Below are 25,759 nucleotides of genomic sequence, written 5' to 3'. Positions count from 1 at the left end.
ATTGATAGAGGGGCAAGGCACGTTCACCCAGAACACAATACAGATGGGTTTGAGCCCAGCCCAGTGGATAGAGATGGGGTGGGATCACTGTGGGAACACTCTGCCTGGGCACTGTGCTTTGAGTCACTCAGTCTGACACTGTTCACTTACTGAGAGCTCCTCCTGCTCCAAGTGTTGCTTGGCTAATTGCAGAGGCTTTTGCTTTTCCGGTTTACAGCAAGGTTTTTGTTCACTGCATTGGTTGGATGGATGGATGTCTGCAGCACCACACAGATGGAAACAGGAAACCAGTTACCTGACTTTTTCCTGCTTTGACACTTTTCAGACTGTGCTTTTTCACATTTGCTCTGAGTGTAAGAAACAGACTCAGTCCCTGCATTTCCCCTGTTGCTGCCATAAAGAAATTAAGAGGGATTAACAGCAGTGGTATGAATGGAGCTGTCTCTGGGATGCTCCTATTGCTCCTATTCAGAATGTTCAGGATTCCTGGTTGTGAAAGAGGGCACCAAGGACAGAGACATCATTATAATCATGCTTTAGGCCTGTTGCATTCATTTTAGGTATTTTTCCTCAAAGCTGGTAACACAAAATTTGGGGACCTGGTCCTGTGGAATTGGTTTTAGCCTTCTTTGCTTGCACAGACATAAAAACTCCATCAGATAAAGGAAGGAAGAAGGTGGCTTTACAGTGGTACTACAGAACATGAGAAAGTAATAGTTAATTCCACAAAATACAGAGTTCTCTGTGAAGTTGACTTTATTGTCCTGGAACTAATTGTTTTGCTGGAGCAGGTCTATGGGCTGCCAAATGCTGCCATCACTTCAGAATAAACCATTTTCTGATCTCCAAGGGCTGCTGTGCATTGGAATAATGTAGAGCATAACTGAGAAGTGATTTAGAGAAAATGTAGATTTGGTCTGGTTGGAGAGAAGACCTGGTATCTTAGCACTTCTTTTGATTTTAAATTAGGTTTTTAATTTGGAAGAGTGCTCAGCATTCAAATGGCCCATTGTGATACATAGTACTGCCATCACAGGTGCCTGGAGCCTGTCTTAGTCCCTGGAGTGGAGGATAAGTCATTTGGTTGTCCTGTTACCAAACCAAATAAACACCCATTAAAAGGTGGTACATAGTGTGATTAAGTGAATTGGTGGTTGTGCTTCAGTGAGTTTTGCATGAGCCTTCAGAAAATGAGCTCAGATCTGTCTGATGTTTATAACCACATCACTGAGGGGTGTACCTACATTTGTAGTGTAATTTATGGGGCTTTGACTTCTTATAGAAAAGATGATGTAATGTGTGATCCTCTCTGCAAATCTGGAATATTTGAAGATCCCACCAATTCTGTTTGATGTAACACTTCCTGCACAGTGGTAATTCATGTTACACTTCGCACATAGGAAGTAGAATTTTAGGTCTGTCTGCATTTAAGAGCTCCCCCAACTTAATCAAAACCTAATTTATTTTTAAACTGACGTAGCTATTTCTTTGTGGCCACCTACTGCTCTGTAAACTGGGAAATTGTTTCAGCTTCAATTAGCTAATGCTTTGTTTTAAGCTGAATTAAGAGAGCATAAACTTTGATTTTATGCCAACATAATAACATAAACTAGAGCGTTTTTCTCTTGTAGACAAAGGTTTTAACAAGTAGTATTTGTAATGCTCACTCCACAGTCTACAAGAAATAAGAGCAAATAAAGTTCCTTTGTATATTCTTTTGTCATCTTCCCATAGGGGGGTTGGCAAGAATTCCTAGAGACAACTTTATTTGAAAATGAACTTTAAATGTTAGCAGTTTAAATGTTATTTACTCAAGCTTGAGGTAGAGTGAACTTTGACTTGAAAGTTATTTATTGTTTACAGGTCTTTATATATATAGTTTATATATATATATACACACATATATATGCACATATATATAAAAACTAAAGCACAGTAGCAGCTTTTTCTGAACATCTGTATTTTCAGGTGACAGGAAGGACAGGACATGTCCTTCATCAGCAGGACAGTAATGATAATTTTGACATGTAGATATGTATATGCTGAAAAACTACATTCAGCCTGTTTTATCCAGTGTCTAAGACAGATTTAGAGGCAGGGCCTACAGGAGAGGGTCTTTCCTTCTTGTTCACATTCCCTATCTGGCACTGGGCATTGGTTGAGGCAATTCCAGTGCACTTTATTTTCTGTCCCCCATCACAGCAATGCTTTAGCAGTGAGATTTGCTGGTCTGGTTTTCTCTCCAGATGCATGTTTCTTATTCCTTTCTATTGTAGGAAATGGAAAGTTCAGCCTCATGGAAATATGGTTGTGGGTTCTGTGTTGTAGCTGCAATGAAATGTTTTGGGATTCCTTGACCATGAGTGTCAGGGATTTGTTTCTGCAGGCATAATTAGTCTCCCTTATTTACTTTACAGTGCTGCTTTTCTGAGAGAGCAGTTCTGTGTCTAGGATGAGTCATGTGATAAAAGCACATCTCTGTGTGCACAGTTATTACTTACCTGGGAAGCTGCTGTGGCAGATTGTTTACAGGCTCATTGACTGCAGGTCCTTGTGAGCGGTTTAAGCAGAAATCAGAGCAGAGACACTTTCATGGAGACCCTGGGTCACCCTGGAGTTCTGTGCCTGTTCTTCCCAACAGATGCAGTCCATATGGAAAGGATTTCTGCACATGTTTACAAGTGTTTATTTGTAGGAGTGGATTTGTTGCAGCTTTTTGTTCCTGTCAGGTTCTTAGAGCGGTTAGGTGCCTCGGAACAGCAAAGTAGAATTTTATCTGTGGCCATTTGCATCACATCTGGGGGAAAGGAAATCCTTAATAATTAAGGATTGTATTTCATTAAATAGCAAATGGCCTGCTTGCTCTGTGGCATTACATGATCATTTATTAAATTCCTCGTGAAAGTAGTTTGTTAAAAACATCTTCTTTACCATAATTTATTGATCATGTTCCATCAAAGTGACCACAATACTCTTCCAAATAGGGTCTAGAAACATCTTCTGTTTCAATTATTTTCTCCATAGTAATCTGCTTTACAGTAGAAAATTTCTGTTTAGTCACAGATTTGAAAGTACTTCCTTTAAAAAAATGAATGTTTGTATTTTAAGTCAATACTGGTTTTGGGTTTGGATTTATATTATTCTTTTCCTTTTTGAGCTGGAAGTTTGGGGTTTTTTTGCATTATTAGTAAAATGAAAAATTCTGTGGATCTTGGGGGGAAGAAGCAAACAGGAATATCAATGTTTCCATCAGCCTTTGAAAAGAGAGGGGGCAAGTGTTTCTTGGTGGTTCACTGATTGAATAAGGATAAATTTGCATGCAATTTCTGTCAGGAAAAGGGGAATTTACAGGGCATTTAATGCAGTCATCAGACTAGAGAGCTGGTTCTTCAGCCTTGCTGTATTTCCATCGTGCTACAAAGTAGGTGTAATATCATCTTCTGAAGGATAACTGGGGGAGAAGGGCAGAATGCTTAGCTGCCTCCAATTGCCAGAAGGACCTGTTGTAGAAGCCCTTGTTCACCTAAAGCAATGAGAGACGAAAAAACCACGACTGTGTATACAAGTACTATGTTTTCAGTATTCCCTTGGTCAAAGCTGGGATTAATTACAAATATTTTTGTTAGGGTGTCAATATAGCAGTGGTCACTGGATTCAAATTGTATAAAAGAATTGGATTATTACTCAGTTATTGAATTGATATCTGACATAAACATCAATAAAGCTATTTTAAATTATTTTTTTCTTTCTTTACACAGTTCTTCTAATCAACTTTCAGATGAATTTTACTAGGTTACCTTGAATCCACAAGGATTTTGATTTTACTTGATGGTCTTTACTCTGATAAAGTAATGCTTTTAAAACTAAAAACCAAAACGGTCAAGAATGAAAAGTTTTGGGAAATTTAGACATAGTTATTGCTGCTACTGACTTAAAGATTTATCCTAGGTTTTCTGAAGGTAATTACTACTAAATAAAGGTGCCCTAAATACAGTGGTAATTGCTTTGCAAACATTGTCTGAGGCTGCTTGGGGCATACCTGGCTCCTGTGTGAGAGGTTTCTTTTCTGTGGTTTCTCTCAAGTCATGCCACAGGATTGCAATTTTCTGCTTTCCTTTTTGTTTAAAATATTTAAAGTAGACTGACTTTGTTTTCATAAGCTGATGCTTTTAAATACCTTGGAGCTCGGTCCTCATGGAAGGGGAGCATTTAAAAAATAACCCTACATGCATCTCTGAGTGGTCATTATGTAAATTGTTTATATGTCTGTCTTTAATGTATTTTAAGAAAGGAGAGCCAAGAAGGGAGGTTGTGTCCTACCCAATGGTTACAGCTCCTCAATAGCTAATTTTGTTGATGTGTAGGCCCTACATATTATTTATATAAATCTGTTCCCAGCACTGTAAATATTAAAAGGGATTAAGTCTATTTTTTAAAAATTGGGTAATTTCATTGCCTCCATTCAAGTACACTGTGTGGTTTCCTGAGCCTGTTAATTTTAATTGATGTAACATCTCTGTGTTACAGCTTGTCCTTTTATTAGTTAACACTCCATGAAATTCTTATGTCTTTATTCCTCTTCTTACATGTTCTGATAAATGCAAAAATAGTTTAAAAATGTTGGTGCTTAAAGCATCAACACTGGCAGCTGAGACATCAGTTTGCTCATAGCAAAAATTTGTGTCAGTCTTTCTTTTAATCCATGCAGTTATCCTCATAAGGCTTAATGTGATGACATTTGTAAGGCTTTTTGTTGCTTTGTAAAAAATCTTGTTAAACTTAGAAATGCAGACCTTCAGCTGCAAAGAGGAGCTGGCTCACCCTGAAACACAAGATTTCCAGTAAATGACAGAGTTGTATATTAAATGAAGACATGAAGGTGCAGGTGTACATTTTAGTTCCCTGTTCTTTTGTGCAACTCCGTACAATTGTGCTATTTTCATACATGAATAATTAAAGGTGTGCAGCTCCAGCTGTTCCTCTTAACTTCATGCATCCAGGATATAATTCCACAGAAGTGCTCTGGGCACGTGTGCACACAGAAATGCACAAATACCTGTGTTATGGTGCGCTGAAAAGTAACTAAAGCCTGTGGGTTAAAGAGATAAGCGTCAGTTATCTCAACTGCTCTACATGGGGACTCCCAACACAGATTTAGATGTTTTGGAATACCTCTTGGGTTTTTGTTCTTTTCTTATTTAGTTAATTTTAGCTGGGAAATTTCATTTTTAAAGACTGTCAAGTCTTTAAACAAGAGTGTCTCCATGACAAAAGAGCTGGTAATTTGAGGCCATGTGCTTTGACATCAGTACCTGGAGTCACTCAGTCTCCATGCAAAATGTGATCTTTTATCTGCTTTGACAAGTAATTTTTCATTTTTTCTGTAGCAAGACTCTTTTGCTAACATTAACACTTTGGCCAAGTGACTTCTCCACGTGCCTGCAGTAGGCTGGCATTTAATCAGAATACAGTTGTTTATTGTGAGGGCCTTGATGGGGTGGGTTTTGCTCCCAAATGAATATTTTTAGAATATATGGCATTTTGTTTGTAGTACTCAACACTTGCTGTTGCAATGCCTTGGGGAAAAGGCAGTATTTCCAAATATTAAATTCTCCAGATATTTTTGTCGTAGTTGAGATGGTTGTAATACAAAGCAATACGCTCCATTTTTAGAAGGCTTCAAACTGGTTTTATTCTAGCATGCATGCTTTTTATACATTCCTACAAAACCCCTGAGTTTACACTTCACTCATTGGTCACAAAAGACAAAGTGCTTATTGGAATAGGCAGTTGCAGGTTTCTCTTATTTATCCTTCTTTCTTTCTTGGTTTCTATGTCAATGACCTTGGTAGAAAATTATTTCAGGGGTAAACGTGGATCCTCTTATCAAACTTCTCTCTGACTCACAGAAGTCACTGCAAAACCTCTTCTACAATTTTTTCCCATTATTTCTTATTATATCAATTTTTGAGGTGCACATGAATAGAATTTTTTTCCCTCAAGTTTTTGGCCCTAAATAATTGAATGTGCACTGTAATAAAAAATACCCTTTGAAGGAATTTGGGAGTTACATAGTTTTGGTTCACTGCTGCTGAATAGAGGCCACCTGCTAATGATGTACACAGCACTGCTGATTTGCATAAAGTCATTTAATGAATGTAGGTATTGCATTTTACTGCTGGTGTGTTTGAGAGCATTGGGGGAGGATTATTTTCTTCAATATGCAAAGCATTACTCTTTATTTAGTGTTGTTCAGAAAGCAGCTGCCCTCTCTACAGTAGAGCATTGCTACTGTACTAATCTTAGCAGATTAGCCTCTAAATATTTCAGACTCTTAGGTAACAGCTCTTATTAGTGTTTGCCAAGTTCTCTTTGCTGTACCTGATGAGCTTTATTATAGAGGGCCCCAGGCTTCCATGGTATCAGCAGAGCAGTGTTGTGTGAGAGGAAATGTGAGTGTGAGGAGCAGTAAGGACAGCACAGAGTCCATTTTCATGCTGAGTTCCCTGCCTGGGAGCTATAGCTGTGACTCTTCTGCACCACTGATTTAAGGCGTTTGGTGGCTCAGCAGAGATCATTTATAGCATTAGACCAGGCATTCCAAAGAGGATGTGGGGACACGGTGGAGCACTGAGGTGCTGAGAATGAGGCTGCAGTGAAGCTGTTTTGTTTGAAGGGAGAAGATCAGTGCCAGCAGTAGCACTCCTGAGCTGGGTCACAAACTTTTGCATGCTCAGTTCTGCTTCCTTGTGCAGGTTTATTGTGTTTACCTTGGGATCCCAGCACATTCCCCTTGGGATCCAGATTGAAAGCTGTAGGATGGATGCTGGCTTTGGTCTCAGTTCTTGGTACTGCTGTAAAGGCTCCTGCACTGGTGTCCACAAGAGTTTCAGGTGAAGTTCAACTGGTAACTTTATTTTCCGTCCCTTATCACTTTGCTTTATGCAGTAGAACAGGAAAAGTGGCAAAGGGTGACTTTGCAGAAGATGGGAGTTCTGACAGTACTAAGCCACAGCAGATCTGCCACTTCTCAACAATTCTGCTGAACACAAGGCTTGCTTTGTCAGAGACAGCACAGCAGAAAATGCTTATAAACACATGTTTGAAATAGAAAATTGTGTGGTTCAAATATGAGTAAAAAATATATCTGGTTATGGATTTTCAATGACTGAGAGGTTTTTTTTCAGTTTTTATTTTTCCTTTTCAATTTCAAATGCAACAATTTATCCCATATCCACTGGCAGACAGGTACCAATTCACAAAACACCCAAAGCTGACTTAAGCCATTCCATGAAGTTCCTTCCATTACGTAATGAAGTTCATTTTTGAAAGGGTAGGGGGGAGGTTTGGTTTGGGGTGTTTGTTTCTTTGTTTCAGTAAGTGGTGTACGTGAGGTGTGCATAAATACTGTATTACACTTTTGGAAGTAAAATGAAGAGAAAGCATCCTTTTCCTTTTTTCATCATTGCAGGAAAGCAGAAACTTGAAGTACTTTGCATATTTCAGCAGATATCACATAAGCTTTTGTGACTTTCAAACCCACTTTAAACCTCTGCTACTGATGAATGTGCCCTGTAACCTCCTAGTGGTGCACTGATTTGAGACATCAAACTTCACAGAGTTACAGGATCTATGTCTCTGGGAGTCCACAGATCTTAATCTCTACTACCAAAGGGAAAATCAATGTCTTTACCATTGGCTGTGTTAATCCTTTTCCATACTCTGTTCATCAACACAATGGATGGGGTTGCATAGAGAGAGTTTTCCCCCAGGAGCATCTCTGGTGGTTTGGCACCTTGGTGCACATCTCTGCAGCTGCTGTGCTGACCATGCAACAGAACTTTGGTGTGAAGTTCAGTCTTCTCCAATAGTTTGTCTTTGTATCATGAACTAATTCAGATACCAAATTTAGCCAAATGATCGTGAACAGTTTCACACAAATATTTTAGGCAATAGGTTTAGCTGTGGTGAAATATCTTTGTCATCGAGAATTTCTCTCTGACTATTGACTGTTTGACTTGACTCCTTGCCTGGAAAAATTTGATTTTCAGTGGAAGTATGTGGAATACTATATTTTGATTTTTATTCTTTTAAATTTTATATATTTTTATACTTTTTAATTTATTTTATACTTTTTTTTTTGATTTTTTTTTTCTTTAAAGGCAGAAATTCAAAAAGGAAATCATAAAGTTATTTGGCCGTTATGTCAAGCTGTTTTCTGTGGGATAGGCACAAAATAGTGCAGTTCAGCAGAAAAAGTCACATAAAGGAGATCATTTTACTTTTTGGTCAGATTGGAGCTGGCCCACACTAATGGCTAAATGGAAGCTAATCAAGCTAATAGGAGTTCTCCCTAAAATTATTGTTAGGGTATTTCCAGTGTGATGATTAGCAATTATTTCAGGTGACAATCAGTGCTGAGGCCAAAGTGGGGCTGTTCCTGATGGTTTGTGGGCTTCCAGTATTTCTCCAAAAGGAGGGACTGTAAGCTCCCTGGGTTCCTGTCAGGCATTCCATTGCTTAGGAGCAACAACTTTGAGTTTGTTAAGCATCTGGTAAGAACCCAGTAGAGGAGAGGGGCCACAGCAGGCAGCAGGAAAAGGAGCTACCTCCATTTCTTTGGTGCCCTCTCACGTGTTTGTTAATAACAGCATTGATGAAATATCTGCAGTTAATAATGATTTGGTCTAACTGAAGTCTTTTCAGAAAAGATAAATGGAACTGTTACCACTGATGAGTGCTTTGTGATTCTGAAGAAATAGGAATGGCAGTGTGAGCTTCTGATGGGAGTTATTATATTGGATGAATAATCTCTGTAATTGCTGCCTTTTGGTTGGTCATGCCTGAATCCTGCCTGATAGGGGCATGTGAAGAACTGTGTCTGTCTGCAGTGACTGCACAAATACTTGTTATAGTGCATCCCCTCTTAAACTTAGTGTATTCTCAAATTGTCATCCCAGTATCCCTTGTTTTTCCAGGGCAGACTGAGTGCAGGCAGAATATCTGGGCTGTGTTGGATTAGCCTCAGTGCTGTAGTGCACCCTTTGCTCTGCACCAGGGATTGCTCTCCTCTGCCCTTGCTTATTTGGTATTTCCACTTCACAGACATAACCACGTGCCTGGATTGACCAAAGGTGCCAACATAAGCACATGCCAAAAGGCAGCTCTCATCTTCCCCAGCTGCCTCAGCCTGTTTTCCTTTTCAGAAACAATCAGGGGTATATGAGCCTGATTCAGAGAAGGATTTGTTCCATCTCACTTCTGTGATTCAGACCTTTGGGAAGAAAAGAAAGGAAAAGAAAGAATGTGATCCTTGAAGAAGATATCCTTGAAGATGTGTCAGACTTGAGTTTGGCTAGCAGGGAGTTAGGCTCCTCTGGCTGAGCAAAACATCATCCATCTTCTAAAATCATAGCCTCTTTCTAGTCCAGAGGGACAGATCTGTGGTTCTGCAGGCACTTGGAACCAAGTCCTGTTCTGGAGAAGGAAATGACAAAACAAGAGCACCTCCTGCTTCAGGCAGACACCAAAGCTTGAGAAGCTTTCCAGGGTGCTATCCTGGCCTGCTTGGTAACAGGGATATGACAGAGGAAAATGTTGCTCTGAATTGAAAAAGCTGCGCTTGGAGTTCTTAGTAGTCTATTTAATGAACAGGATTTTTCTATCGAAAAGTATAATTTGCTATGTATAAAGCTTAAAGAGTTGCTAACTTCTTTGTAGATGTACATGCATAGCAGACCAACTGAGCTCCAAATGTTACAGGTTTAGGGTTGTATAGCATCTGTGACATACCCAAGGGGCTGTACTAAATCCCATTTCATGAGCAGTATCTTTGATGCTGCTGTACAAAGCAATGTGCCAACAGCCAGATGTTTTAGGGGTCTCGGTCCTCAGCTAGAAATGTCAAGGTGCTCTTCTAAGCTGGTATGTGGTGTCTCATCCCACATTTGGTTTGCTTTAAAGATGAGACATTTGGGGGTATTGAAAGCTCAGCTCAATGCAAGAAGACAGAAAGCTGATTTGGGGATGTTTGGGGGTTTTTTGGGAGGGTGGAGGGTGGTGTTGGCTGGCCCCTTCATAAAAACATGGAGTAATCTGAAATACAGAACCAGCCAAAACCACAAACTCTGATTTAGACCTACTTGGCTCTTGTGAATCATCATGAGCTCTGCACACTGAGTCAGCCAAGAGCTGGTTTTCTCTTCAGTATTGTGTAAACACAAGATGTTTCTCTGGGCTAAATATTATTAAGTTAAAAAGTCATGTTTATTTGTCCTGTATAAAAAATGATTAATACAGAAAGTTACCATCTGGGGAGATCTGAAAATTCTTTTCTTTTACACTTTTTTGCTCAGCTCAGCTTTGAATACAGATCACTTTTAGGGTACCCTGATTTTTTCATTTGATTTTATAAGTGATAATTATTTGGATCAAACTACTTGACAAGGCTTCCTGTATTACCTTTGGAAATTGCAATTTCATTTAAAGTAATTAAGGAAAACCACAGGACTTAATTTGTAGTTGTACCACGATGTAGTGTGAATTCTTAAAATCCTAAGGGAAGATGATGCAGCTGACAAGCACATTTTCTGGGAAAGCTTTAGATGTGGACACAGAGAGCAGTGTGGAAATGTGGCATGGGGGCTTAGTTAGGATGTTCTGCGCTGGCCAGGAGATTTCTCTCTTTGCAACTCTTCACAGTATGTGTGAGAAATTGATAACAAGCCCTAGTAAGTTGTTACTCTGCTGAAATTTGTGACTAATTGTGGGGGGAATTTCCTCATCTTCCTTTATTTACAACTTGTAAGATGTAATACTGCTGAGAAAAAGATGGTATGACATTAGAAAAGTAAGAGTTATGGAAAAGGCTGTTCTGAGGGTAGGCAATTTAAAACAAAGCCCCAAAACCCACAGCTGAGAACATACAGAGGTGCAACACGAGCTCTGCAGTAGAATTATAACCCCCCTCCTTCTCCCCCAAACCAGCAACAGCCATCAAAACATGGAAAAGGTGACTGGTGTTTATCTTTTCTTCCCCATTTCCATAGTGCGGCTCCATGACAGCATATCAGAAGAAGGATTCCATTACTTAGTCTTTGACTTGTAAGTATTTGTTTTGCAATTGTTTAGCATGTTGGGAATGGGCTGTTCAAACCTGGAGATGCAAGTGCAAGCTCATGGGATAAATGCCTGGTTCTGGTGCCATGAGCTGCACAAATAGATGGAAACAGCTAGAAGGACAGGAACATATTTCATCATTTGCATGTGCAAGAACTCATTTGTAAGTGTTGCTGTAAGGATCCCATTTATTCCATAAAAACTAGTAAAACTCCACTGGTGAGGTGGATTTTAATATAAAGTGTAAGTATGTAAGCAAAAGTTGTGTTCTACCTACCAAAACAAAGCAAAGATCGACTCAGAAATAAATATTTGCTGCAAGTCAGTTGTCTAAAGGAAAGATAAAAAAAAGCATGTGGAACACTAATTTCCCTACAGAAAGTCTCAACTGCTGGATTAAAAAGGTAAGCCTGAGTTTAGAGAGGGAAAGATTCTTTTAGTATTTCATTCCTGATTGATATCTTACTGCTTTATAATGTTTCATTTTGACACCACTCAGAATGTAAAGTGCCCAGCATATAGAAAGGAAATTTCCTACTGATATTCTCTTTTGCTTCAGGAATTTAAGTCCCATGAGTTGTTCATGTAGCGACTGGGCCTGCATGGAGCTTGATTTTTCCAGATAAGGCTTTTTAGTGGAAGCAGGGATGGTGACAGCATGAACTGTGTGTTCATAACTTGAAAAGAGAAACTGATTTCCTCAATCTTCCCTGGGATGGGCAAACTTTGCCACTCCTTTGAAAAGTTACTGCTTATGGTTTTGGATATGGACAAACCCGAATGATACGGATTGTATTGCAAGACTGACTTACTTAAGTAAAATTATCTCTTTGAACTGTAAATTTTTCCAGGGCAGTTAATGGTTTAACAGACAGCACACCCACCCACCTACCCAAAGAGCTTTCTTAGGTCCCCCTGTGGTTTTGCTGGTTAGAATGAGAATACATTATTTCCCCCAAAATGGAGTATAGCCCATTTCTAAGCATACAAACAGAAGTATTTGCATTCAGCATGGCTAAGTTAGAACCTGAATCTTCCTGCACACAAGCAATCGTGTGCTTTCATGTTCAAGTTACATTCTGGTTTACTTCCTGACTTAACTTTTTTTTAAAGAAATCTGTAAAGACTAGATTTCAGACTAGAAATACACAAATATTAAAATAGTCTGTCTGCAGTGAAGGGATTCAGGACTCAAATCCTAACTGGGTTCAACAGAAGCTTGTGTGTGATTTGTGTCTGTCTCAGGTAAGTGCTGTGACTGTTGGCTTGGAAATGGCTCCACGGCACAACACACATATTTGTTCTCTGACATGCACTGGAGTTTGTTTTGCTTTTTTTTTCCTCAAGGGCTACAAAGGAAATCTTTCTATGTGAAATTGGAAAAAGCTTCTTAATTCAGAACATTTCTAAGAAGTGCATGTAAAATTCTTAGTTCTAGGGACAATATCCCTTTTAAAAAACAGTGGCTTTTTTTTGTTGTTGTTGTACTGCTGTACTGTAGGAAGTGTGCCATACTATAATTGCAGTTAGTCCACGTCTGCCTTAAATTTAATATATAGTGCCAGACTTATCTCAGGGGGTTATGATTGTGATGTGAACTAGAACATTTGAACAGCTTCAGAATTGTAGATAACAGTATCTAGATCTCGATAGTAAGAGAGCAAATAGAAGCCTGTGTTCTGCAGTAAAATGTTAATGCATAACCCAAAGATACTGCCTTGGCAGAAAACTAGATTCCACAGGAAGTGCTCTGCCTTGGCTAGAACTTCTTCTGTTCCCTGTCAGTCCCATTCAGGGCAAACAGAGGAACAGCCTCAAACATATATATATATATATATACATAAAGCTTTTATGTTTTGGCCATGTGGTTTGAGGGGTTTGTAAAAATTATTTTGCAAAAAAGAATATGTCTAAATGGCAGAGGCAGTGACTTTGCTGACTGATCATAGTTTCTGGAGCAGCAACAGGTTACATTCTTGAGAAACTTTTGCCAAATTACTGGAAATGCTTGTTCACAGTTGATTTTTCACATTCAGATTAAGAACTCATTGCTTTAATGCTCACTAATATTATTTATTAGTGAAACTTCACCTTTTACAAACATGTGGTTGCTCCATGATAAAAAGGTACTATATGCACTTCTTGAACACACAGGCCAAGAACCTGCTTTTCTTTATTCAGTTTTTACGCAGCAGGAGCCTGACTGTGGTGTAACACTGTCACTCCACCCACACATGCCATCATGTCATTTTCTTAATGATTTCTTTCAGACTGTGTGGGATTTGGTATGGCTGTTTCCTCAGAAATTTCTTTCAGACTTCATCCCACGTAAGAAAGTGAAGGGGAAGACTGCCCTTTCTGTGGATAGGAAAAAACAATCATTGTTACTTTCTGTTTTGAATTTCTAATAATCTCTTTGGATTAAATGCCACAGAGATGTCTGCAGCCTATCGCTTCACTTGTATACCTCAGGCTGTGCTTTTATCTGGAGAAAGAAACAGTGCTGAATGTACTCCATTACAGATATGTTTTTGAGTGAACAGTTCTGCTGTCAAATGGGAAGATGGGAGTCTCTGGAAATCCATGTATAAAATGGGTATTGAACAATGAACTTCATGAATTTAATGATGGACTTCATGAAGCTTTTGCTCCCCTTACCTATTGGTTAAGGCAGCTGCAGTCAGGATTTGCGTCTGTTGGACCATTTCAGTTGCCAAGCACGAATGAGACTGTCTTCAGTCTTAATGATGTTAGATGAGTTCAAATCCAATCAATTCTGTCAGTATTAATTGCTGTATCTGAATGGAAACAGCTGTAGCACTTGAAAACTCTCTTGTGCAAGTCAATGAGATTCTCTATTTTCAGTGCCTCCCGTTTTAATGCACTTGATGAGATGCAACAATTGGTATGTTAAGAATCCTGGCCTTGCTTTTAGATTCTAGCTGCAAGAACTGTGTAGAATAAACAGAAAATACAAAAAAATAGCCTAATTTGGAAAACAGTGTTTGCCTCAGGTAAGTGCCTGGGTCTCTCTTTCAGAAGTAGAAAGGCCACAGATGAATTTAATAATTCTGTGGACACTGTAAGATGCTTCTTCCCATTTCCATTATCAAGGAAGTGAAGAAGTAAACGTAAGCCAGGAGGAAACCACGCCAGTCTGATCATCATCAGAGGCTGGTTTAGCTGTCTGTGCTAATGTGTGTGTTTCTCCTAATTAGTCTCTTTTATTTGCAAACATAAACCAGCAGTTTTTCTCATAGTGGTGTGGAGTGCCTTGGTGTTGCTTCATGCTGCTTGTACCTCTTCTGTGTAAACAAACCTATGTGCTTTATTTGTTGCCACTTTAGTATGCTCTTCTCAAAAATACAAAAGAACCAGAGCAATTTGTACAAACCAGTAGCTTTTAGGTCTTTTCATCATTTAACAATGCTTGTGAATACCAAGCAAATGTTTAGTGTCAGCACATAAGATTTCATATCCCCTTACTCCCTTCATGCTGGAGAAGAGCAAACATCAATTTGGTACTCTCTTCTTGTCTTCTTTCTTTAGCTTGGATCAAAAAGAAGTGTTTTAGGAAAGAGTAAGATCAAAGGATGCTTTGTTTTTTTCATTCATCACAAAGTGAGAATTATTCCTCTTTACCAGAACTGTGGCAGACAAATATATATGCAAAAAGGAGTTATGAAAGACTGTCAAAATATGCATCAATCAAACATTTTGTGCTACAGCAACCAAAGCCAGTCTCTGGAAGGTAGAAAGCAAAAAGATAATACAAATTAGGCAACAAACTACTTTACCTCCTCTAGATTTTACTCCAGACTTTTGTACAAAATAGCATTCTGTTACCTGAAAATCTCTACATTAAGAGTCAGTAAGACAGAAACTCAGAAAAAGGATGGTGTAACCCAAATATAAATGAAATAATGAAAATCATGTTATTGAACTGGCCTTTCTCCAAGAAAGGAGCTGGGCTGCTGGTTGAGCAGGGCATTTCTCATCATTTAATGTGGCTGAAAACTGGGCTCTTCTACAAAGTGTTACTACAGCAGTTTGCAAGTGAATGTTACAGTTCTGAACATTCTAAATATTCTCACCTTGAATTTTTAATCCTAATAAACTTAACTGTATTCAATACTAATTGTGTTCACTGTAGTATAGATTTTTAAGCATCTCCATCTTTAAGTGTCTTGCTGCACACTCAAGCTTTTGTGTTTGGGAGTTTATTGGAAATGTAATGTGCTGATATTCACATTCATAGCCAGCAATAAAATACAAACATTGATCTTTCATCTAGGAATTATTTATGTAAGCACCTGTATATGTGAAGAATTGCATTTAGCTGTGTCAGTCTATCAGCCTATAGCATAGGAATGTTACAGGAAGTGTCTTCCTGTGCTGAGTCCCCTCTTGTGACACAGGCAGAAATTACTGAAAAGCTCATGAATCTTCATCTTATAAGGATTGCTAGAAAACTTCTGATTTTAACCTTACATTTGCTGTAGGTATTGTATGCTCATGTATTATTGTACCAATATTATCCATTACAACTTCCCTCTAGGGAGATCCAGGCTAATGTTCATCTTAAGTATTTATTTTCATCCCTCTTAACCTTTGTTTTGCCTAGCTAAACTGGGTTGGCTTCTTTGAGGGGACCTGATGAGTGAGTGACTGGGTGGCCTGGTAGCTGTTCATTCTGCACATCCAATTCTCTTTTCTGAGTTTGAGTGACTAGAACTGGTACAATATGAGGAGGGATTTTACCTTGCTGTCACCCTATTCCAGATGCAATCCAAGATTGTGGCATCATCCTGCTCAGGGCTCATTCTGGACTGTGATCTTTGGGATATAAAAACACAGTTTTATTGCTTTTCAACCACTTTCTACCGTTAAACCATTGATTGTACTAGGAGCCCCTGAGTATGCAACGATGCACAGCCACCTCTGTTACTGGCCCCAGGATCATACAGTTCTTCCCTTGTACATAACTTATTTTCAGTGGTGCTTTAACTAGCTATTCTTACTTTCTCCACAAAGATAAATGAAAAATTTCTAGGAAAAATCTGCTGTTAAACTGATTACGGTACCCTGATTCTACTGATACTTCTCTTCCAACTCAGTAATGCTTTTTTTAGGCACAGCACAAAAAGCCAGCCCCTCTGGCACCTGGGTACACCTCTCTTGTGATTTGATCTACACTGAAAGACCCTTTTCCTTTTTTAGCATTGTTGTGTTTTAGCATTTCTTACCTTTGCCTAATATTGCAGTTTTCAAGTTATCCTGAACTGTATTGAGCTTCAGCCACAATTTTCCTGGGTGGTCAGTTCCCTTTTTCCTTGTAGTTTTACTCCTTCCTTTTGACATCCATAACTGATGTCTGGCATCTTGCCTGAAATGCTGCTGCCCTTGGCTTTTATTTACTATTTATGATTGCACTTCCACCACATCCATTTTATTCATGTAATGATTTGGATGGACAAACTGTCCGCTTTAGTTCCTGCACCTTGCTGCAAAACCTCTTGCATTTCTGTACAAAAACTTCACTTAGTCCTGTCTGACTTCTTCCTGTCAAGTTAATTCAAGGTGCACATTTTCACTTCTGAAATCTCCTTCTCCCCATCTTGCTTTTTGTAACAGAGTCACTGGAGGTGAATTGTTTGAAGATATAGTTGCAAGAGAGTATTATAGTGAAGCAGATGCCAGGTAAGTAATTTGCTTTTCTAATGATTGCCTTTGATAGTTCTAGGATAGTTACTTAAATATATCCTGGTGTTTGGCATCAGTTTCCCAGCACAGTCTGTGAGACTCTAGGATTTCTCCAGGAGTTCTCTTAGACTTGGAAGGGCAGAGAGAGTTTGGCAGTTTGAGCTCACGACCATGTGGTGGAGAACTCATGAGAAGTCTTGGTGTCTGCTGATCTGAAAAAAGCTGAAGTTGGACCTCAATTAGTACAACTTTTACCCATCGTTTCCTCTGCAAACTGGACATAACAGTTCAAGTATCTCATCTATGGGTTCTTAGATTTGCTGATCAAAGTCTGAAGCATAAGTTGATCTTAAAAGAATTTTGCATTAAATATGATTTTTTGTTCTTGGTCCAGAAGTGCTAATTTCCCTTTCCAATTAGAAAATTTTTGTTGTGTTTCATCAATAAGCAATTATACTGCGTGTCTCATAATCTGAGCTCAAATATGAAATCTCTGGCAATTTTCTGCAAGTGCTTGTTGAAAAACTTGAATAATAAGTTGACAATTACCATAATTTGCATGCATAAAGTATCAGGGCCACTCATCTCATGTTTGTCCTCATATAATAATAAATCTTAAATACTGTCATAAAATTAAGAATCCTAAACATTGTGGTCAATTACTTTAAAGAAAATATCTTCTACCACCACACTCTTCACATTAATTGATCTGCAAGTAAATTTAAAGAAGCCTTATGTTTCTGTATGTTTACAAACACACCCCCCCAGTAATACATATTTAGTACATGCAATTTTAAATTATGCCTTTACATTTGGAGATCACTGGGAGATGATTGGAAAGAATAAAGTATTCCTAACAACAGTAGTAGGATAATAATGAACAGACAAGAAGTTACTCTGAATATTAGGAAGCTTCCATTTCCAGATCTTATTGCATCTGTAGGAATGATAGATTAATACTTTAGGCATTTAAATAAAGAACAACACTCTGTAAAAGAGAAAACAGCAGTAGGGTTTATGTGGGGTGGGAGAAGAGGAGCTACATTGAAAAATTTTTCAAATAATTTTTTCCCTGCTGTGATTGAAGCAAATTTCCACTATTGATGCCAAAGGCCAGTATATGTTGTCCTTGTATGTTTTTAAGGTAGTTGGGAATTAAAAGGAAAAATTGCAATGATGATTCCTTCTGTTCTAGAATTATGATATTTTGGAAGGGGCTGTGCATATATATATGTGTGTGTATATATATAGAATATATATATACATTTTATTTTTTCAGTACAAATTTGACCAAAGAAGTGCAATATCTAGTTATGATGCATCTCTGTATTTTGTGTATCTATCTATCTATCTATATATATCTAGTGTGTGTATGTGTGTATCCCTCTAGCAGTAGTTGCTGTTCTCTGTGGATGCCTCTCCCAGGACCGTCACACTGGTCTGCTCCTGCAAGCCCTTGCTCACGCCAGTAGTCTGTACTCAGACAAACCGAGCAGTGAGTTGTGAACTACTTGCCTAAGAAAGGGTTTTCAGGCTTGGGCTCCAGTTACTGATTATGACCATTCCTTCTGAATTCCATGGTCAAAAGGTTTTGGATGAGCAGCATCTTGACTCCTGTGTATTACTTATCATCACTCTACTCGTGCCACAACGATGTCTTTAAAAAAAATGCTAAGTTCTTGTGGTGCCAAAAAAAGTCTGAAAAAGTTCCAGTGCTCTAAAATATTAATATTTTAGTTGTGCTTTTTGGCATAATGGATTGACCAAAACTTGCACACCTGGATATGGGAAAATAGGTGCTAGTTCAGTTACTGAAAGCACCAAATTAAAATATTTGTCTTAATTTTTAATGTGGATTTTCACTCCCCAAGTGACTCCTAACTAAACTAGAGCTGGACACTATTTTAAATGAAAATGCACGCCACCTTTTTGAATGACTTGGCTTTGTTCTACTAATAGTTTTAAAGAAACCATTCAATTCAAAATGAAGAATGTTTTGCTTTTCCTTAGCTTTTGACTTTTATTGTTTCATTTGTTTTCTGTATATCATCTCATTTCTGACCATTTTCTTGTTTCAGCCCTTGTTGTAATGTTAACTTCACCACCAAAAATTAAGAAAACCAAAACATCCCAATTGTTTTACTGCCTCCACTTTATTTTTCCTGTGGCAGTTTTTGGAAACTGGAAAAAGCTTCCATACTGCTGAATGAAAATACAGTCTGATGAGTCTGTCTCATAGGTGTCATATGTTCCATGTTAAATGTCTTTTTTGGTTTGGTTCTGGTTTTTCATTTTTTGGATGTGCTGGAGCTGGAAATATCTCAGCAATGTTGTTGTTCCAGTTCAAACAGCAATCAAGACTTGTCAAGAGGTGTAAAATTGTTTTTGTTCTTTAACTTTTTCTTTTAAGTTTTATTTTTATTTTGTATTTAATGTGATTATGTGCCTTTAAAATGTTCTCCCTTCCATTCTGCCCTTGTATCTTTGCAGTCATTGTATACAGCAGATTCTAGAAAGTGTTAATCATTGTCATCTAAATGGCATAGTTCACAGAGACCTGAAGGTCAGTATCTGGTGCCCATCAATTGGATATAAGAATTTTGGGGTTTTCTTTCGGCTGGGTAGGGGCAGAGGGTGGGATGTGTGCGATGTTCCCTTGCCTATCCTATTCACCCTCCGAACAACAATAATGCATGATGCCTCTTTCAGTGTGTGCAAGTCTATAGCCTAACATACATCATGGCAAAGGGGGGGACGGCTGCCTAAAAAGTGTCTTTTGCCCAGGCGCTGGGTTTGGCCCCGCTGTGCCCGGTGCCGGGGCTGTCCGTGTGTAGCTGTGCGGGCCGGGAGGTGACCCCTGGCTGTGTTGTATGCCAGCTTGCAGATGTGACCGCCACGGCTGCGCTGGGGCCCGGCGGGCAGTGCCACAAGGAGCGGCCGCTGTGACGAGCCCTGAGGCAAGTGCCGCTGATTGCCGGCTAAATTAAGCGGCTAGGAGCTAATTATTGACCTGGAATACCTGGTTTGGAGGGGCTTGGGGACCACCTCCATGGTCGCTGCCATTTCTAACCTAATTTTTTGGAAACTTCTACAATTCTTCAATGCCTGTGTGAAGGCTTTGAGTAAGCCAGGAGGGAAAAGCACAGAGGATGCCAAATATTTAATAAGACCTTGAATTAGTGGCAAAATTTGTTCCTTTTAAAAATTACCGTTTAAAAAGGCATTGGTGTTAATTTCCAAGCGAAGCCAAGGCAGCCGCCCCGCCGCCTGTGTGTGTGGGCAGCCCCGCGCCGCGGAGCCTGAGGCCGTGGTGCTCCGAGCGGGGCAGGGCAGGGGAGGCCGGGCCGGAGCGCAGCCACCCCGGCCGCGCCCTCGGCCGCCGCCCCGCTGCCTGCTGCTGGAACTAACGGGCGCCCATGGTGTTTGCATGCAGTCATTGCATTCAGCAGATCCTGGAGGCCGTGCTGCACTGCCATCAGATGGGCGTGGTCCATCGCGACCTCAAGGTGAGTGCTGCTGTCCCGCCGCCCTTCCGGAGCAGCATCCCTGCCCCACAGGGCCGCCAGCAGCCGAAATGTAAATGCTTCCCTCTTTTTGCTTTTCCCCTCGGTTCATTTGTTTTTAACTTGGCTTCACCTACATGCAACAACAAGCTCATACTCACCAGAGGGAATCTGCTTGAGGCTGGCCAGTACCTGGCTGTCCAGCACCCGGCAGTACAGGGAGAACAATACTGTGTGTATTTGTTGAATACATGGTCTTCTGTCATCCAGAGCTTTTGGGACAGGGCATGAGGGCAACTTCCCATGTCTCATCAGCAGAATCGATAGTGCTTTTGGGAAGCACAGTAGCCTTTGCATGCTGTGCATTTTATAGTGACAGAAGGCCAGCTGCTCTGGGATCGCTGGTACAGAGACCTCTCTCTCCTGCAAATGATGACTGGGCAACAAAACATCTTTAAAAAACAGGAATTTCTACAGTGCTCTCACCACACTCACCTGAGGAGTCCAGTTCCTTCTAGATGAGCTTTAATATTGGGATAGAAACCTTCCTGAAGATAACTCTGTGCTGAGAGAGCATTCCCTCTTTTTTAACTGTGTACATATCCAAATGACTAGAGGCATCTACTGGAGGAATGCTCTCTGCCTTTAAAATATGTTGGCAAGGAAAGAAGCAAGTCTAGATAATTTTCTTTTATTGTGAGGCTCCAAGAGAGAAGGCTGTCCCAGAACTCATAGTAAGTTTGCCTTTTGGACACTTGAGCTTCATGATCCTCAAGGAAAAGAAGATGGTTTATTTTGAAATCAAATGGAAGTCTGCACTGTCGATCCTTCATGAGGCAGAGAAAAAATGGTGTGCACGCTAAGGCAGCAAAACACGCTAATCCCTTGTGGCACGGATTCTTGGGCTTCAGTTTTTTTCTGAATTAATTCTGAGGAGCAGAAATTTCCTCCTCAGATAAGAGTTTCTAGTGGTTATAATGAATAATAATGTTGGAATCAGAATGCTGTCGCCTTTCTTGGCAACTTTTACTCCCAAAAAAACCTGTTCTTGTCTGACTTTATAAGGTCCATGTCATTGTCATAAGGGAACACAAAGGGGTTTGCTCCAAAAGCTCAGAGAGCAGGGTGAGTTTTGAAGATGTAGACCCCAAATTTTTTACTCATTATGCACTTCTGGATTTTCCTTTGTCACATTTGTACAACAGGAGACTGACAAATCTCTGTCCCATTTGTAAATCTTGCATGACAGCTGGGTAACGTGGAATGAGTTTAAAGGGAACGATGTCAAATTTGTCCAACTGCTCCAGTGGTTCTTGTCCACACTGTACATGCAGTCCTATGCTTCTGGCATCAAAAGGAGTTTTAAAAGCCAGGATTGTAGCTATGCAAGCTGATGGAATAAGGGATGCTTTCTATTACTTTTCATACATTCACACAAAACAACTTTTTCTTTGGGAACGCATTAAATCCAGCTGTTGCCTGCTCCCGACCATGCGTGGGTTTCTTATTCTGACAAATCCAAGATGAATTGAAAAAACAGTGTGAGAAAAAGTGTTTCTGCCAAGCTGTAGTGCCCGGTTTCATTTGGAAAAGTGAAAACTTGAGGAAGCAGAAAACCATCCTTCTTCAGTTACAGCTTTGTGGCAAAAGCCAAAAAACCCAAAGAATTAAATGAAAGACTGTGGTGAAATCCGAGCAGAACGCCATGTGCTGAAAAGAAGATGCCAGGAGCAGAACAGCAAGATGTGGAAGGTGCTTATGGGCTGGCATGGATCCTTAAATTGCAAAACTTGATGGATTTTTTTCCAATAACTCAGTCCACAATATGATGGCATGCTTGGGGGTGAGGAGATTTTGGATGATCCCGTTTTATTTAACTTTCCTTCTAGGCTGATTTAGTAGCAAACAGAGAGGAGCTTTTGCAGCCTCTTATGACCTGCAGAAGTTCTTGTTGCTGCTCTGTTTGTAATCACTGGTGTAAGTAGAATGGTGGTGGATCTTAGACCCAGAAAAAAATTAACTTAGCTTTACCAGCTAGCAAAAGTGCACTTCCAGGTAGGAATTCCAGTTCTTGTCAGGCCATAGCCTTCCTGCTTTTGTGAAACTTCTGTGATTTTGTGGTTACGACCCTCTTACCTTCCACCAAAGAGTGGCTGCTTTAGGTATATTCAAGGAAAAATACACAGAGCCTTAAATACTTGGTATCTTAAGGATTAAAGACCTCTGGGAAAGCATGGCATAAATCATGTTAATTTATTTGTAAGTAATTTTAGCAGTTAACAGTGCCATTGTGCATGCTTGGCTGCTGCCCATCGCTGGGGAGCACAAGGTGACACCATGAATCCAGGAGCGAGTCCTGCACGGTGCTGTTAATGTTTCCCAAGTAATTGCACTCATTCCCAGTTAATGCATGGTAATCACCCACATGCCTCTGGCCAGCCTCAAACGGCTGCTGCATGTTGGTTAAGCACACAGTCCCACTTGGCATGGCCCAAAAGGCTGTTGTCTTTGGCATGGGAGTAAGTCAGGAATTCTGGTGGAACATACTCATCTGTTAAAGTGTACTTCTGCAGAGAAGAGACATGCAATGGAATTAAAAAAAAAATCCCAAGAGGAAACCATAAACTGAAAAAGCCAACTAAAAACCAAACCAGCATCAGAAAACACAAAACCAGTTTTGAACAAAATCACTTTTTGGGAAAGCGGTATGTGCTCGGTGGGGTAGTGCTTGTATTTCATCCAAAAGGATGAGGCTTTTCACTGCTTTTGGCTTGCCTGAAGGTCACAACCAAATAGGATCATCCGCTGCTTTAAGAGGTTTATACAAGAACAGCATTCCAGGAATCAATTACTGTGAATGAGGGGAAACCTTGCAGAACTATGTGACTGTGTGTTGAAATTAGTGTTGTTAAATGGCAAGGAGTGTGACATTGCATTGATTAAACTAGAGAAGAGTCCTCAGCTATGCACTCACTGTTTCATATAATGTAGCTGGGGTGGTTACTGATAATTTAAGTGAATGTAGAGATTGTGTTTTGTTCTGAGGGCCCTTCATCTCAATTTTTAAAACTGTGAAAATAGAAGATTCATCAATAACTATTGATGAAAGTTTTTTAATATTGTCTAGTCTATGACACAGCGACAAAGCGATGAGTGAGAGGACAGAAAAGATGTTCCTTTAGTGAGAGGGGAAAAAGCCACCTTTAGACTAAAGAGTTTGTTAGGGCCCCTTGTAGTGTTAATTAATAGAAGTATCACCGTGGCTGAGGTCTTACTTAGGCTCAAGCATATTTTGCTGGATACCTGACATGTATTAAAGATAGGCTTTGCTGAAAGAGGCTTATGATCTTAATTGTTTCCAGCCTCAGTACATGTGTGGGATTAACTGCCATCACATAAATAGTACCTTGGAAGTGATATGATTGCTCCTGGGTTCAACCTGGAATACACATCAAAGAGTTTGCAGGATTGGGGCCCCAGCACCAGCCTGGCCATAGTGAAGTCCCTTGTCACAGACCACTGCAGAAATTTCTTCTAAGGAGTCACAGCAATACCTGTGAAAGTGAGGTTTTGTTATTTTGTAAATGTAGAACAAAACCTTTGTTAAAAACCATGAGCATTGGAAAGACACATGTGGCAAGAAAATGCTTTGAGGGTCACAGTTCTCTGAAATAATCTGTTGATTATTTCAGTACTTTTTTAGTTGTATTTTTAAAGCAAACATTCATACAATAAAGTTGTCTTTGGACAATTTACATTTGATGTATTTGCTAACTGGAGTTAAAAGGATTCATTATGAACAGTAGAATGAACACAATTGTTCTGTTCAAATCCTTTACTTTTAATTGTGTGAGTGTACCATAGCATTTCATTTCAGATGTGACCAACATATACCCTACAGAACAAAAGCAAGGTGGGAACTCTCACTAACTAACGTGGTTATTTGTAAAGGTTCTCTGCAGGCACAAACGTGGGTGTGCTGGTTTTGCTGAAAGATTTGCGATGTAAATACACCTGCCTTCTGAATACAATCACGAGGCTGTCATTGTTGGGATGTCATGCAAAACATTTCTGTTTGACAGCTGTAGATGCCTGATCCTGCAAACTCCATGGGCTGGACTAGTCATCAATGAGTCCCTGTCCTTTGGGAGTCTGCTGGCCCATTTTTCCAGTAACAAGCTCTTGGGAATCTCTGAGCTGCCTTGTCACACAGCAGGTGTCACAGCTCCATATGCCCCTTCTGGCTCTCTTCTTCACCCTGTCCTTAGTCTTGCTAAGAGCTCATGAAGGCTGGTTACAGGCCTGGTAATTCTTTCCAGATAGGAATGGGAAGTGCAAATTTTGCAATTTCATGGAAAAAACTCATGGGTTTCTTCTCTTTTTCACTCCTCTAAGTATTTGTTCTTTTCCAGAGTACTGTCTAAAATATATTTACTTATCTTTTTGTTTCAATTGTTTTCTCTCTCTGAATAAAGCCTGAGAACTTACTTCTAGCTAGCAAATCCAAGGGAGCGGCAGTCAAACTGGCAGACTTTGGATTGGCTATAGAAGTCCAGGGAGAACAACAGGCTTGGTTTGGTAAGTAAATACCATTTTTCCCTCACCATTTATTCAGCATAGTGGTTAAGCCTCCCCAGCTGCCCCATTCTCACTCCAGAGTAGAACATATAGCTGTGTGACTCTTTGACCCTGGAAAACCTGGATTTCCTGATTCCTAGCTTGTGCTACCTTCCATCAGCCTGTAAATCTGACTGAGGTGCACAGAACCCCTTTTCTCCCACTTTCTCCTGAGTAACTATAGGCAGAAAATAGGGGTGTAGAACCTGGGAGGGAGACTGGTGGTTTCCCCTCAGATGACTGAGGAATAAGGCAGTAGGGTAATACTGCTGAGTGTACCTGTATCAGAACATTTTGTCTGAACAGGTCTCTGTCAGCTGGAAACACCTGAAAAATTGATTCTGAAGCACTTTGGGATGTGACTTCAATGAAGGGGAAAATAGGAGGGATTGAGCACCTGAGGCTGTAGCCAGACACTAATTACAGATTACTTGTTACAGTTAATAGATGCCTCAAGGAGAATGGTGGAAAATGTTTAATACTGGTAATTTTAAACAATAGTGCATGTACAATTGTGATACACATGTCTCACGTACCACCCTCTTTGAACAGATATGAAGCATGGGGAAAAATTTATTATAAATCCCAGATGGAAAAACATACAGAATAAAATATTTATAGCAGCTGCCTATTCTCCCTTAGAGGAGCTAGAAAGTGCAGTTTTCAATGTAACAAAGTGCTTGGAGGCTTGGAACAGAGGCAGAAAAGTTTTCCTGGGCAATGAGTTGGGAGGTTGAGTGTTCACAGCTGTAAGTACATGTAGATGCACAGGCAGTGCCATTGGACATATGTTGGCAGCTTTATAAGCCAGCCTGTTG

At 39.9% G+C, this 25,759-nt stretch overlaps 1 protein-coding gene across 14 annotated transcripts in view; it reads left to right on the top strand.

Moving 5' to 3' along the window:
• Positions 1-25,759, top strand: part of CAMK2D (calcium/calmodulin dependent protein kinase II delta) — a 121,029-nt gene that overhangs the window by 57,526 nt on the left and 37,744 nt on the right. For 8 of the 14 annotated variants that reach the window (XM_066549416.1, XM_066549408.1, XM_066549414.1 and 5 more), the window contains exons 5-8: positions 11,049-11,103; positions 16,753-16,818; positions 19,312-19,384; positions 24,800-24,902. In XM_066549416.1, coding sequence (XP_066405513.1) covers positions 11,049-11,103; positions 16,753-16,818; positions 19,312-19,384; positions 24,800-24,902 — 297 coding nt within the window. Of the gene's footprint in view, positions 1-11,048; positions 11,104-16,752; positions 16,819-19,311; positions 19,385-20,254; positions 20,328-24,799; positions 24,903-25,759 lie in introns of all 14 variants that reach the window. The other 6 variants (XM_066549418.1, XM_066549409.1, XM_066549415.1 and 3 more) reach the window with 1 other exon arrangement.

This window comes from Molothrus aeneus, chromosome 4, assembly GCF_037042795.1.
Source record: "Molothrus aeneus isolate 106 chromosome 4, BPBGC_Maene_1.0, whole genome shotgun sequence".
Lineage (NCBI taxonomy): Eukaryota > Metazoa > Chordata > Aves > Passeriformes > Icteridae > Molothrus > Molothrus aeneus.
This window is presented reverse-complemented; position numbering and strand designations above follow the sequence as displayed.